The sequence below is a fragment of the Panthera uncia genome, chromosome B4 (genome assembly GCF_023721935.1).
Source record: "Panthera uncia isolate 11264 chromosome B4, Puncia_PCG_1.0, whole genome shotgun sequence".
NCBI classification, from domain to species: domain Eukaryota; kingdom Metazoa; phylum Chordata; class Mammalia; order Carnivora; family Felidae; genus Panthera; species Panthera uncia.
The window spans coordinates 9,749,657-9,763,810 of NC_064809.1; the positions used below are offsets into that span (position 1 = coordinate 9,749,657).

A 14,154-nucleotide genomic window follows, 5' to 3' on the forward strand; every position below is an offset into this window, starting at 1 on the left:
TTGAAAGATACCAGAGGGACTCATAATATTAAAATACATATAATCTGGAAAGTAAATATAAAGAGTTAAAAGATTAGAAAGAAGGGAAGGTAATGTACCTTAACCTTGGGATGCTGCTATTATTATGATCAAGCTCTAAACATAGATCTAACCCTGCGGGGCAACAAGAAGATCAGAAAAGTTCATTAATTCCTTCCTTGAAAATTTAACAAATACTTATTGAGTAATCATATGTGTTGGCCTCAAGTTACAAAATAATAAATACTAAAATAGAATGTAAAAGATATTTCTGTTGTGATCATTGTTATAAAGGAAAACTAAAGGGAGGGGTGCTTCTTGGCTGGGGTACCCACAGCTCTGATTCTATCTGGGAAGAAAAATTTCTTATGCAGGCATGGAATTCTTGGAAGAGACAAGTTCATATAAAACATTCGATGGTGTCGTGGACCAAGCTTTCAACTGTGGTTTTTGCTAAGGGGATGAAAGCTTTCTCTCAAAAACTGGTTTCTGAAGCAGTAAGAGCTGGAGATTTAATATTATCTAGTTATTTAGGAAAGAATATTTCTACGGGAGCTCAACTTATATCACTCATTTATAAATCATTCATTAATTTAAGGTAGAATGGTTCTAAGGGAATCAGCGAGTCCCTATGGTGCCCGGGTATTGTCGCAGACAGTAGGTAGGAAAGAGTTCTAGAGGCTGGGAGGGACAGAGAAGATTCCTGGAGGAAGAAGTCCTGAGATTCCTAACTCAGAGTTGATGTATTAGTTGTAGGAGGTCCACGAACCATCTATAATTGTGCTCCGTATTTTACATACATATGTATGTGTGTATTGTTATTTTACCCTATGTAAGGTGTTTGTATCTTTGATGAGATTCTTAAAGGAAATATATGACCTGAAGAAGATTATGTACCACTCTTCCTAAGAATCACACCTTTAATCCCCCAACACAAAGTTGAACCTGCCTTCACTTTTAAAATATCTCAGCATTAAGCCTCCATTTCTACTTCTTACTCCTTGCCCCCCATAATTTCCAAGAACACATCTCAGATTGAAAGATAGGATATTGCGATTTGGAAAAAGTTAGTTGTGAAATTTGTGTCTCATCGGTCTTATTAATATACTATAAAGCCTTCAATTAGTGACTCATCTTTTGTGCCCCTTGAATTATCATAGCATGTGCCTTCAAAAATCCCACCTGGTAGGACAGTATAATGAAGAAATAAGAAACGGCAATTTGCTACTAAAAGAATTGGATTTTGTGCTGTACGGGTTCTTTCATAAACCTCAGGTGACAGAGATCATCAACACAAAGACACATTCTCAGAGGAATTTGTTCCTAAATGATTCTTGGAAAAAGAATGCAAGTGCCTTATATAGCTGGAAAATATCTAAAAGGTGGTTTGGGATTTTTTTTTTCCTTCCCATTTTCTTTCTGTATGTTGTATATTTTCAAATTGTAATGTTTTCAACAGAAAGTAGCGGTATATTTTTGCATGTGTGTAAAATCACTTTGAAAGTAACCATTGAAATGTTTATGGGAATTAATCAGAAATGTCATTAGTCAGTGCTTCTACTGTATACTGCATATACTGTGTCTTCTTCACATGTATGATCTTATAATGCCTTGGTGCATTATGTTGTGGTTTTATTAAACAAATTTTTTATGATTTACCAAAAGAAGCTAATTATGCGTATCTTCTTTTTCTCCTCCAGAGAGACAACCACAGAGTTAGCGGGAAATCTACCAAGGTGAGCAGGCTGGCTTTGCTTATTCTGTGCATGATTTCTGATGCCCCTCACAAGAAGAGCTGGATCTTCTTGGAGAGGACTTTGTAATTTTCTCTTCCTTGCAGCAGATTTTAAGACCTCATATTTCACGATGTAAATGCCAGAAATTGTGTATGAGTCACATAGAAGAGGTGTAACCAAGAAGTAATGAGAGAAATGTCCATATATGACTTAGAGAAATCATTCTCATTGTTTTAAAGTTACATCATGCATTTGGAGATGTATTTATGAGATATATTCTCTGCAGAAATCATAAACATGTTGTTTCTTTTATTATATTTGTGGGCATTAGTGCAATGAGTCGTGGTTTTCTCCACTATACCTCCTATCATCCTTACATTCAAGGATTTATAGATTTATGAAAGAATTCTGAGCCTCCATTCAAGAACTTACATCATAGTTTTGATGATTATATAAATACTTTTATATTTCTTATTGTCATTGAAATAAGTACTTAGTAATATTATCTCACTAAGAAAAGAAATCGGTAAGTTGATCGATGTGTATTATATATTTTTTTATATCTTATGTTACTATACGAAATAAGATATGATTAACAGGATGTATATTATAGACAACTAGCTATCAAAAATGATTAACACTATTTATTAGCAGAACAAAACAGGAGTGACAGTATTTTAAGGGATCTTTTACTGGGTATTATATGCAGCACTTAGCATCTTGCGTTAGTCTTTGAAGGTGCTCAAAAACCACGTGTGAATGAGTGAATGGGGCATAGGGTATTGCTTGGGAACTATTGGAAATGCAAACATGAGAATCTCAAGAACAAGGAAGAGAAGAGCCAGCAGAATGTGATAATGAACAGCACCAGGGAATAGGGAAAAAGTACATATCGTCACCATCTGTCACAGGAGATAAGCACATTTGGTTGCTTTTTTTATGTAAAGTAAATCTTTGCTTATGGGATCATGATTAATATTGCCAAAAAAAAAAAAAACTGTTTACTGTGATCCAAATATTTAAATTACTATATGTCTTAATTCTTTGGATATCGTCCCAAAGAAACTTTTCAACTCCGTGCTGGTTGACCGGGTTAAACGCGGACGTGTGTGCTGGTGTGTGTATCCCCACTGAGTTTGTCTGTCATTGTGCTTTCGCTCTGGGGAAAGTCTGCTATGAAGACCTAAGCATTCGTCATTTTCAGAGAGCGAGGGAGAGAGTTGTGTATCTGCCCATGTTTGTGGTGAGGAAGTTAATCCCAAAATAATGGAATGCAGAATGACTTCCAAACTTTTCTAGAACGGCTAAGGAGCAGACCACCCTCGTATTGTCAGACGAAACCCACACGGAGCTATAATCACGCAGATAAAAATTACTCCGATGTCTGAGAGATGTGGTGCGCACCTTGAATTCTATTCAGTAGCGTTATGTTGTGAGTACTAAGAGGCAATGCCCATGTTCCCTGCGAATGATCTTCTCTTGTTCTGTTGTAGCTGGTTTATTACTCGAGGGGGAATCTGGTCTTTTCTGGAGTTTGGTAGGAGTATTTTGGTAATGAGCCTACTTACTATTTTTTTTTCATGAATGTTTGCTATTCTAATGACGCATCCTGTTGAAAATAAACATGACAACAATCTCATCCTGACTGCAATTTACAGCCACTGTAATGCACGACAATTAGGGCGTGAGAAATAATACGTCAGTCCTTTCTCAATTATGCTTCTTCTAATGTAGTCTCAGGTATTTTTTTTACTTTCTCCGGGGCGGTTTGGGACATATCCACTGACAATTATCTCTCTTCCTCACATTACTATGAAATAATGCTAATAATGTTGGTGACGAATCCTTCTCTTGGTGGCAGACCCTTTCTTTTGCTAGCATTTGTTTGTTTGTACAGTCTCGTAGAATTCCATCAGCCGAACAGCGTTCAGCCCTTTTACGGATTTCTTCAGCCCGTCACCAGCAAAGTGCAAACGAGCCCCGGGAAACCTTGGTGCTATTTAGAACAAGCCACCTGTAGTTATTTTGTTTGTTTGTCGGCTAATGATTAGTGGAACATGACACTTTGTGGGGTTTTTTTTTAATCCGGTTAGTCATAAAAATATGCTTATGCTGTGACATCAAGGAAAAATGGAAAATTCGGGCAACTGCTAACTAGTGATATGTGGCTGGGAAGGAAGACAGTGGCATTTGAAAGCAGTTTTATGGTTTGGTTTTCACTGGCTTTTGACGGTCTTGAAATTTTCTGAAAGGCCATTTACAAATATTACACAGGGGTGGAGTATTTCAACTTTAATTGCCTTACATCGCATTAATTTAAAGTGGCTATGGGGCGCCTGGGTGGCTCAGTCGGTGAAGCGTCCGACTTCAGCTGAGGTCACGATCTCGCGGTCCGCAAGTTCAAGCCCCGCGTCGGGCTCTGTGCTGACGGCTCAGAGCCTGGAGCCTGCTTCCGATTCTGTGTTTCCCTCTCTCTCTGCCCCTCCCCCGTTCGTGCTGTGTCTCTCTCTGTTTCAAAAATAAATAAACGTTAAAAAAAATTTTAAAAAAATAATAAAGTGGCTAGCCACTGGGTGATAATATTCTGTGAAAACGTGCAACTCATGTAGCAGTGGTCCGTGTCTTGGTAGTTAAAAATGCTTTGAAGTTGAAATAAGATACGTGCACAAGGCCATTGAGCAGACACCAGGTTTGTTTTTCGTTACTAATGATAACCTAAATGTGTTTTTGAATTCTTGCCATTGCTGAAATTAAAGCCTGGTAATAATCTGTCACAAGAAAAAATTAGATTATATGAGCAACATGCACGAAGCATTGTAATTATATTGTAAATATTAAAACCAATGATCTTGTTGGGATTAAAACAAATATTTAAACTGGCTACACGTACTACTTATGTTGCCCTCTTTGTCTTGAAGTGTCCTGGAAATGGAATGTATGGTTCTATCTCTTGAACTGTGAAAATGATCATTTTCAATATCACAGGTGACTCCCTGCTTGTATTTTGTGGTAGCAAAGGACGACGTAGCAATCTGCATGATTGGTGTTCTTTTTTTCCGTTACAAGCCCGTCTTTCAAGATATTTTTTTAATGGCGAAGGGTGTTTAGTTTAGGTAGATGTGTTTTAATTAAATTGTGGTAAAACCACAACTACTCAGATGGAAAGGAGGCACTCAATTAGTTACGGTAAGCTGGGGTTTTAATCTAAATGATGCTTATACAGAGATAGCACTTTATTTTGTATAGCGCAGTAAAGGTATAAACAAGGTTTATGTTAACAGAGGTTTCAGCATAATCATGTACTATTAGTGGCTATTTTTGAATAAGTGAGAGCATTTTCATTCTTTGCTAACAGAGTTCACTTTCCTAATGTAAACTAAATAGTATGGAAAATAAAGGGATTTCATAGACCTTAGAGGAAGTAGCGGAAGTGCCACAGTAGAGATTCACAAGCTGGTTCTTATGGCACAGCACCCAGAGGTCAGGATGCTCTTTGAGGAACATGAAGTATGGGTAAATGAAGCTTAAGATAATTAAACATAGAGCTCGGATGCCATGTTTTACAAGATTTTAGCCATTGGAGACAGGGGCCAAAGGTTCATGTAATGAAAGAAAAACTTGGACTTTTTTCTTGTCTTTTAATCCAACAACTTGCTCTTTTTCCTATGCCTTCTTTGAAGGGATTAGGGAACGTAAGTATTAAATATATTGTACCAGAGCCCCTGATTCCTAGAACACCAGCATACCCTGTAGGATTATTATTTGAGATCCTGTACCGGGAAGATAGAACTGCTTGTTTATGTGACTATCAGAGATAAAAGTCATCATACTGCAGTTTTACATATGGAATTTTGGTCTTCAGTTATTGATGTTTGTTATTTGGAATTTGAACTGAACGGATTCCATGTGGTGGAAGAGCAAGACTAAACTTTCTGATTGGCCATATTTCTCAGTCATGGGCATTGGGTTTTAAATGAGATAGATGTCTGGTGCATTGTGGAGGGCTTTGGTACATAAAAGAATCTCATATTCCTTGTTGTCTTCATTATGAAATGCTATCTCCTTTAGAAATTAGGAAGTAAAAATGTTGGTGACATCAAAAGCAAAGGCAACAAAAGCAAAATTAGCAAGTGGGATCATATATCAAATGCAGAAGCTTCTGCACAGCAAAGGGAACTATCAACAAAATGAAAAGGCAGCCTTTTTCATGGAACAGAGCAAATATTTGCAAGTCATATATCTAATAAGGGCTTAATATCTAACATATATAAAGAACTCACAAAAACCAATAGCAAAAACACAAACAATCCAATTAAAATATGGGCGAAGGACCCGAATAGGCACTTTTCCAAAGTAGACATACAGATGGCCAACATGTACATGAAAAGGTGCTCGACATCACTAATCATCAGAGAAATGCAAATCAAAACCACAGTGAGGGGCATCTGGGTGGCTCAGTCAGTTAAGCATCTGACTCTTGATCTTGGCTCAGGTCATGATCTCACAGTTTGTGAGATCAAGCCTCACGTCGGGCTCTGCACTGACAGCATGGAGCCTGCTTGGGATGCGTTCTCTCTCTCTCTCTCTCTCTCTCTCTCTCTCTCTCTGTCTCTCCCCTTCCCCCACTCATGCATGCTTTCTCTCTGTCACCCTCTCTCAAAATAAATAAATAAACATTAAAAAAACCCCACAGTGAGCTATCATCTCACACCTGTTTGAATGGCTATCATCATAAAGACCAGGAATAACAAATGTTGGTAAGCATGTGGAGAAAAGAGAGCCCTACTGCTGGTAGGGATGTAAATTGACGTAGCCATTATGGAGAATGGTATGGAGTTACCCCTGAAAATTAAAAATAGAACTACCATGTGATTCAGCAATCTTATTTCTGGTTATATATCTAAAGGAAATGAAGAAAGGATCTCAAAGAGATATCTGCACCCCTATGTTCAGTGTGGCTTTATTCAAAATAGGCAAGATATGGAAACAACCTAAATGTCAATAGATGAATGGATAAAGAATATGTGTATGTACACACACACACACACACACACACACACGAATATTATTCAGTCATGAGAAAGAAGCAGTTTGCCATCTACAACATGAATGGATATGGAGGGCATCAGGTTAAATGAAATAGGCCAGACAGAAAAAGACAAATAAGCCAGACAGAAAAAGAGTCCCTGATACGTGGACTCTAAAAAAAAAAGTCAAATTCGTAGAAACAGAGAGTGGAAAATTATTTTCCAGGGGCTAGGTAGTAAGGGAAATAGGAAAAAAAAAATATTGGTATTTTCAGGCCAAACTCTTACTAAGTAGTCTAGAACGGTGAACATTTCCTGCCTCCCAACTTTCCTGGGACCCAAGTCTTGTGCAGTTCAATATTTACATAAAGCTATCATCTGTTTATGAATTCAACAAAGACACACCAAGTACTATATACCGAGGAAAGTTGTAGGCTCTGTGATGGAAAACAGGCAGAACATTTTCTCTTTCCCTGAGTAGCTTAGTCTGGTTTAGCAGGCACAGATCATCACAGTACTGGGTGGAAAGTGTTTAATGCCATAAGCCAGAAAGACATCTAAACAAACGAAAGGCACTGAGGGATTTCAGCAACAAGATGGGCCGCTGCTGATTAGAGGAAGCAAGGACAGCATCATGAATCAACGTCTGAGCATGACTTGAGAAGATGGTTCGGGATGGAGTATGTGTCAGTGGAGAGGGCTGTGCACCCCACACAGAGGAAAAGTCATCACAGAGGCCCAGGGATGCAGGGAACAGGAAGTGGTGCCATCTTGTCAGATATTGCACAGAGGTAGGAAAGGGAGTTCTGGGGATGACTGGTTGATGTGGAGGGTTTAGAAACCAGTCTGAGGAGCTGTTATTCTCTTTGATACTGTTCATCCAGAGAATGTTCTATTCTGTTTTTAGGGCAATCTTGGGGGCGCCTGGCTGGCTCAGTCAGTTGAGTGTCCGACTTTGGATCAAGTCATGATCTCACTGTTCATGGGTTCAAGCTCTGCGTCAGGCTTTGTGCTGACAGCCCAGAGCCTGGAGCCTGCTTCGGATTCTGAATCTCCCTCTCCCTCTGCCCCTCCCCTGCTCACACTCTGTCTCTCTCTCAGAACATTAATTTTTTTTTAAAAAAAGAGCATCTGGGCAAATTAATAGAATGGATTTGGGGAAAGAAAAGGAGTTAAAGTTCTCTACATAGAACTCCATTATACCCTTAGACCTTACAATCCCCAGAACCCTCCCTTTCAGATTCACTACCTAGCTAACAATAAAAAACAAGCCACACATCTTTGGGACACCTGGGTGGCTCAGTTGGTTGGGTGTCCAACTTTGGCTCAGGTCGTGATCTCACAGTTCGTGAATTCAAGCCCTGCATCAGGCTCTGTGCTGACAGCTGAGAGCCTGGAGCCTGCTTTGGGTTCTGTGTCTCCCTCTCTCTCTCTGTCCCCTGCTGTGCTCTCTCTCTCACAAAAATAAATAAATAAACAGTAAAAAAATTTTTTTTTAAATAACAAGCCACACACCTTAGATGCCGTTTCTTCTATGAAAGCTTCTTTGCCCTGAAAGGTTTTATGCTCCTTCTGTTAATTCCCAACGCCCTGGGTGCTAAGTCTTATCCTAGCATTTGTGTTACCTGATACTGCAGTTTAATGGAGGACTTCTACACCTTGTCACCAAGTAGAAAACACACTGAGATCCCATTATTATTCATCATTTATCTTCAATGCCTAACAGTGCCTGCAACTTGGTAGGCCCAGAATAAATGTTTACATCACTCTTTGACCATCTGAGTGAATAGATGTTTGAATGAATGCATAAAACTTTGAATTGGAAAGTGTTTTAGTCAGCTCTGGCTGCTATAGCAGAACTCCATACCATGGCTCGAACAACATTTATTTTTCAAAGCTCGGGCAGCTGGGAGGTCCAAGATCAAGGTGCTGGCCAATCCAGTACTTAGTGCCTGGGTGAGGACCTGATTCCTTGTAGGCAGACACCTGCCTTTTTGCCATATCCTCTTACGCCTGGGAGTTGGGGGAGGTAGAAAGCTCTCTGGTGTCTCTTCTAAGGGCTATAATCCCATCACGCAGACCCCACCCTCATGATCTCATCTAAATGTAATTACCTCCCAAAGTCCTCACCTCCTAATTCCATCACATTAGGGGTTAGGGCTTCAGTATATGGATTTGGGGATGTGGGGGCACAAATTTTCAGTCCATAGGAAAGGAGGGAGGAAGCACTGCTGAAGCCTACTCCCAGAGAACTAGTGGTAGACCAGATGTTATGATTTCTGCCTCCTCTCACTTCCCACACTGCTCACTGTTTTGTACACTTGGCACCGAGAACCATTCATCTTAATGGCTGGCGAGTTATTAACCTAAATTTGACTGTTTCTAGGCTGTCTGGAGTCGTTGCTGTTGAGTATGTGTTAGCATAGAGGTTAGGAGATTAGGCTTTGGGCTCAGACATGCTTGAATCTTGTATCTGCTGTTTCTTAATTGTGTGACCATGAGCAAGTCAGTTAATATCTGTCTCAGGTTTTCATTTGTCATTTTGGGGAAATTACGATACCTGTTGCAAATTGCTGGTGGGAGAAGATAAACCATATAACGTGTTTGGCTCAGTTTCTGTCACACAGTGAATAATCAATTCACGGTAGCTCTTATAGCAGTCCATTCAAAGATGGATTTATGCTAATTATTTTTACCAACATTTGGACACTGTCCGTCTGTGAGACAAGGCACCTTTAGTTTTGTTAAGAAGCAGCCTAGTGAAATGGTTCGGCCCATATACTCCAGCATATGTTCAAATCCCAGTTCAGCCACTTACTAGTTCTGTGACCTTAGATAAATGTCTTCACCTCTGTGTGCCTCATGTTTTCTATCTGTAAAATAGGGGTACTAATAGGAGCAATTGTTCTGAGAATAAAATGAAGTGATATGTGTAAAGTGCTCAACACAGCATTTACTTTATTATTTTATTGTAGAGAAATTCGAGTTACATGCTGGTTGAAATTGGAAGTAGGGAATGAAGGAGTAGCAAGCCAGAGGCCATACAGACCTCTAATTCAAACATTAATTATTCAGTGGCAAGATTTTTTTACCTGGTGATGAATGATTATTGATTTACAGCAAAATACCCCAAACAGTAAATAAAAAATTCTCTTAACCTTGCTAGCATGCACGAAAATAGTGATTACCCAAAGTAAGCCAGTATGCAGACACTGACCATCTAACCTGGGCAACTCACTCAGAAACATGATTTTCATTAATTCTCTAAATTACCTAAATCAAAACATTTCATTCTTTATAGATGTATATAAGGGTCTGTGGTGACTGAATTAAATTACACTTGTTTTATAATATAGTGTTCTGATGTGTAACAGACTATCAAAGGAACGATCTTTACAAGGAAAACTTTAGAATATTGTTAAGTTACTCACTGCATGACCTATTTAAACAGCTCAGATTCTTCTTGTTGTAGACTGCGTAATTAAATTTTAAATGGAACATGATAAAGAAATTATACTGGTGATCTCCAGAGATTTTGATACCCTATTTGGCTCTTTATAAGAGTATAGCAGAGGCATACTTTAAAATTTAATAAAGGCCTGCCCTAATTTTTTTCCTTTTAGATTTTCCTTATCTGCTCTATAATTCAAAGCTATGTGATATTATCCATGTGTTCCCTGAAATAAATGATCAAAATAAAAATTCTTTAAAGCGCATTTATCCCAATTTGAGAATTCCATTATTTGCGCATGAGAGCTTTTGAGTAGTGGTTGAACTCTTTTAAGATACAACCTGCCATTTCCTGAATTTGTCACCATAGAGAATTGGGGCTTCATTCATTCTGTTTGTGGAAGCATTCATACCTTCAGAGCTTCTAGAGCAAAAGGGTAGGAAAATGGTTTCCATTGAAGGTATAATTTTGCAATTAGAATTCCTTATTTGCTATGTCAGAGTTGCTCTTCTTGGGAAGATTGAAGGGAACATGCACACCCTCTCGCACACACACACGCACACACACACATACAGGCACATACACACAGGCACGCGCACACATAGGCACAGCCTGCAGGAAGCAAACCTCGTGCTCCAGCATCCAAAGGGCCATTGTGGCCTCTTGGGTAAATAGTTTTGTTTCATAATCTTCCACTGTTCGTTTTCTTTTGTATTCAGAGGGAAGCTGACAAGATAAAATTATGTGTTAAATACAATTTTTCTCATATTTACTTAAAACCACTTTGTTGTAGAAAGCATACACATTGGGAGAAAAAACTGCTCTCACTTCCCTGAAGGGTTTCAGATTTTGCTGTCCACTGAGCTTTGACAAAATACCAGGTGGGAGAATTTCTATCCCTGTTCAGGGATGGTTTGGTTTTTATTATACCTTCTCAAACATTTACCTCCACTGATGTTTGGAATTTTCAAGCTACCGATATTCTATAAATCAATAAAATTCATTTTTATTCATACGCATAGTTTTAAACCTCATAAACCTTTCTTTTCAGATTCGGTTTGTGAATGTTTCTGTTATGTATTTCCCTTTTTCCTTCTTTCTGGCAAAAATACAGATTTCCTTTTGGGCCCAAACCACTCAAGCATCCTATGTTGTTTTCATTTTTCAAATAAGCAATATTAAACTCACATAACACTATATAAAACCAAACTGAGGCAGTGACACAAGCCAACAGAGAAAATAAATTCACCCTTTAGCCTGACTATTCATCCTTAAACCTCTGCTTGTCATGCTTTTCTGGGGGGAGAGAGAGGATGTAACTTTAGGGAGTCGTGCTGAGCTACATAAAAGAGTCTAAAGAGAAATCTATATTGGGACCGTGAGTATCCAGTGAATAAGTGGAAACTACCATTATAATGTGATATTTGAGACCCTTCTTCATCCAGATTCAGACCAATGGAACCAGTATTTACAAGAGTGATGTCTGGTGGTTCACAATTCATTATAGTCACTGAGTTCCCCTTCTCAAGTAACATCATTCCCAAATGAAGCTTTCAGAGAAACAGGTTTCTGTGGTTAGTTCACAGTTAAAAAAAATATGTGATGAGTAAGGAATACGATTATTGACATAACAAATAGTGTAATTTTTAAATGACTCCATTGGTATTAACAATATCATTACGACTAGCTGTGTCATTGACTACCCGTATGAGCGAGTAAATATATAAAGCTCCACAGAGGTTACAAGGTACCATGATCCCTGCCTTTGAGAACCAAAAGACTGTAAAGGTGAAAACAAGAATTATCATAGGAGAAAGCATGCTCTTCCTTAGTTCCCACCGCCTCACACAGAGTCTATCACATGAGAAGTTGGGAATATGTTTATGGAATGCATTGAGTATTATGTAAATTGACCAAATATATATGTTCAGAAGAGAGAAAGAACATATTTTATATGACAATTAGAAAAGCATCACGATGGAGGATGTGGATCTTTTGGGAAAAGCAACAGCAGTCACAAAGCAAAGAGCAAGAAATAGGGAATGTTCTGAAATGGAGATTCAGCCAGCTGGTTTCAACCAGATGGTTTGTCGAGAAAATAGTAAAATAGGGGATTAGAAAAGTAGGTAGAAGCTAGCCTGCAAGCTTTAAAATGGTAGAAAGAGTTTTCCTTTGGTTTGCTTTGCTTTTAGTAAGCTGTTGGAGGCATTTGAGCAGGATGAATGTATGATTCAGAGAGTGTGTTAGGAAGGTAACCTGAATGTGTCCTGCAAAATGAACCCCAATGGGAAGAGCTCCACCAGCCCACAAACTACCTGAGCACTAGCTTGCTCCCCTTTTTATCCTCCAGCACCTAGCACAGTGCCTACAGCACATAGTAGGTGCTGAAATATGCACCAAAGGAATTAATGAGTAAATGGAAGATGAACTTCCTAAATAGCTCACATGAGGATAATAAATGCATGAACTAGACTGGGCTCTGTAGGCAGAAAAAAGCAGTGGTTGATTGCAGAAAATACTGGGAAGAACAAGTCAATAGTATTTTCTTAGACCTGAGCGACAAAGGAGAGAGAGCAAATGACTGTCAAGTTTCCAGTTTGGGAATGTCATGCCCCACAATGTTTTTGTCCCACAAAAACCAGGGAGGTCTGGAGGAAGAGTTTGCTGGAGAATGTGGTGCTACAAGGAGGGTTGTTTGATACTGAGTTTGGGATCAAGCCAGATATCTAGATGAACGTTCCCTGTGGTCTTGAGAGTTCTTTGCACAGAAGTCTTGTAGTCATTTCGAACATGCACACGGATTCTGTGGCTGCATAGTAGCATCCTTTGCCAAGTTAGTGAGATGCAAGTTTGATAGGAAGTCCTCGAGGACAAACAATGTTGAAGCAGAGATAAGTGTAATACATAACTGGTTTCTAATTCATTCTGGCAATTTCTCAGGGGAATAAAGCGAAGAATTCTCTGGGGTGACTTACACATTCGACTGTGCTTTCCTTTTAAACACCCACCTCAATTGCCATCTTGTTCCTAACGTTCACTATGAAACTTTGGTGCTTAACGCTGTTCAGAGGGTTCTGTTGGCCACAGAGTCATGTATGCAGCCTGCTCTCATTTGGCCTTGGCCTGGTGCTGCTTGGCTAATTCCATCATGACTGGAGTTTTATCTTTTCTGGGTTCTTGCCTGAAGCTCTGGCAGCTGACAGCGTTCAGTTGAGAAAGTTCGATCCAAGTTCAACTTTCACGATGCAAGAGTTTCTCTCCTTAATATCACGGTGAATTGAAACCCAAAAGGAGTGCAACATTTTAGCTGTTTCTTTTGTAACCTAACTATAGTATTGCCTAAATATTATAAATTAAGCTTTCCTATAGAAGAGCAGAGATTAGTTTGGGAATGCTTTGGGAGAACTTTAGGTATACAGTTAAGGGAAATCGATCACAAAGGAGGCTACCCGGTAGCTTACAGCCCAGTGGTTGTTGAACCTTGTAGATTCAATGCATGTCCATTCAGACATTGTACAACGATGCTTGTGCAGGTGAAAACACTGTGCTCCTGTTGTAGCTAGGAAGTGGTCCCCCCTTATCTGTGGTTTCACTTTCCATGGTTCCAGGTACTCACAGCCAGTCACATCCAGAAGCAGATGATCTTCCTTTTGACATACGGTCAGAAGGTCACTAGTAGCCCCATGCTGTCACAACGCCTACATCATTCGCGTCACCTCATCTCATCATATAGGTATTTTATCATCTCGCATCATCACAAACAAGTAAGGGTGAGTACAGTGCAGAAGTCATTCGTTTACCTTTCATTATGGTATCTTGTTATAATTGTTCTATTTTATTGTTAGCTATTGTTGTTCATCTCTGATGCCTGATTTATGAATTAAACTTTATCGTAGGAAGAAACGCAGCATATGTAGGGTTC

The 14,154-nt window shown here is 39.1% G+C and overlaps 1 protein-coding gene across 6 annotated transcripts in view; it reads left to right on the plus strand.

Moving 5' to 3' along the window:
- The window catches only part of CELF2 (CUGBP Elav-like family member 2), a 530,134-nt gene that overhangs the window by 121,338 nt on the left and 394,642 nt on the right, over nt 1–14,154 (plus strand). For all 6 annotated transcript variants that reach the window (XM_049626816.1, XM_049626817.1, XM_049626809.1 and 3 more), the window contains exon 2: nt 1,719–1,754. In XM_049626816.1, coding sequence (XP_049482773.1) covers nt 1,719–1,754 — 36 coding nt within the window. The remainder of the gene's footprint in view (nt 1–1,718; nt 1,755–14,154) is intronic.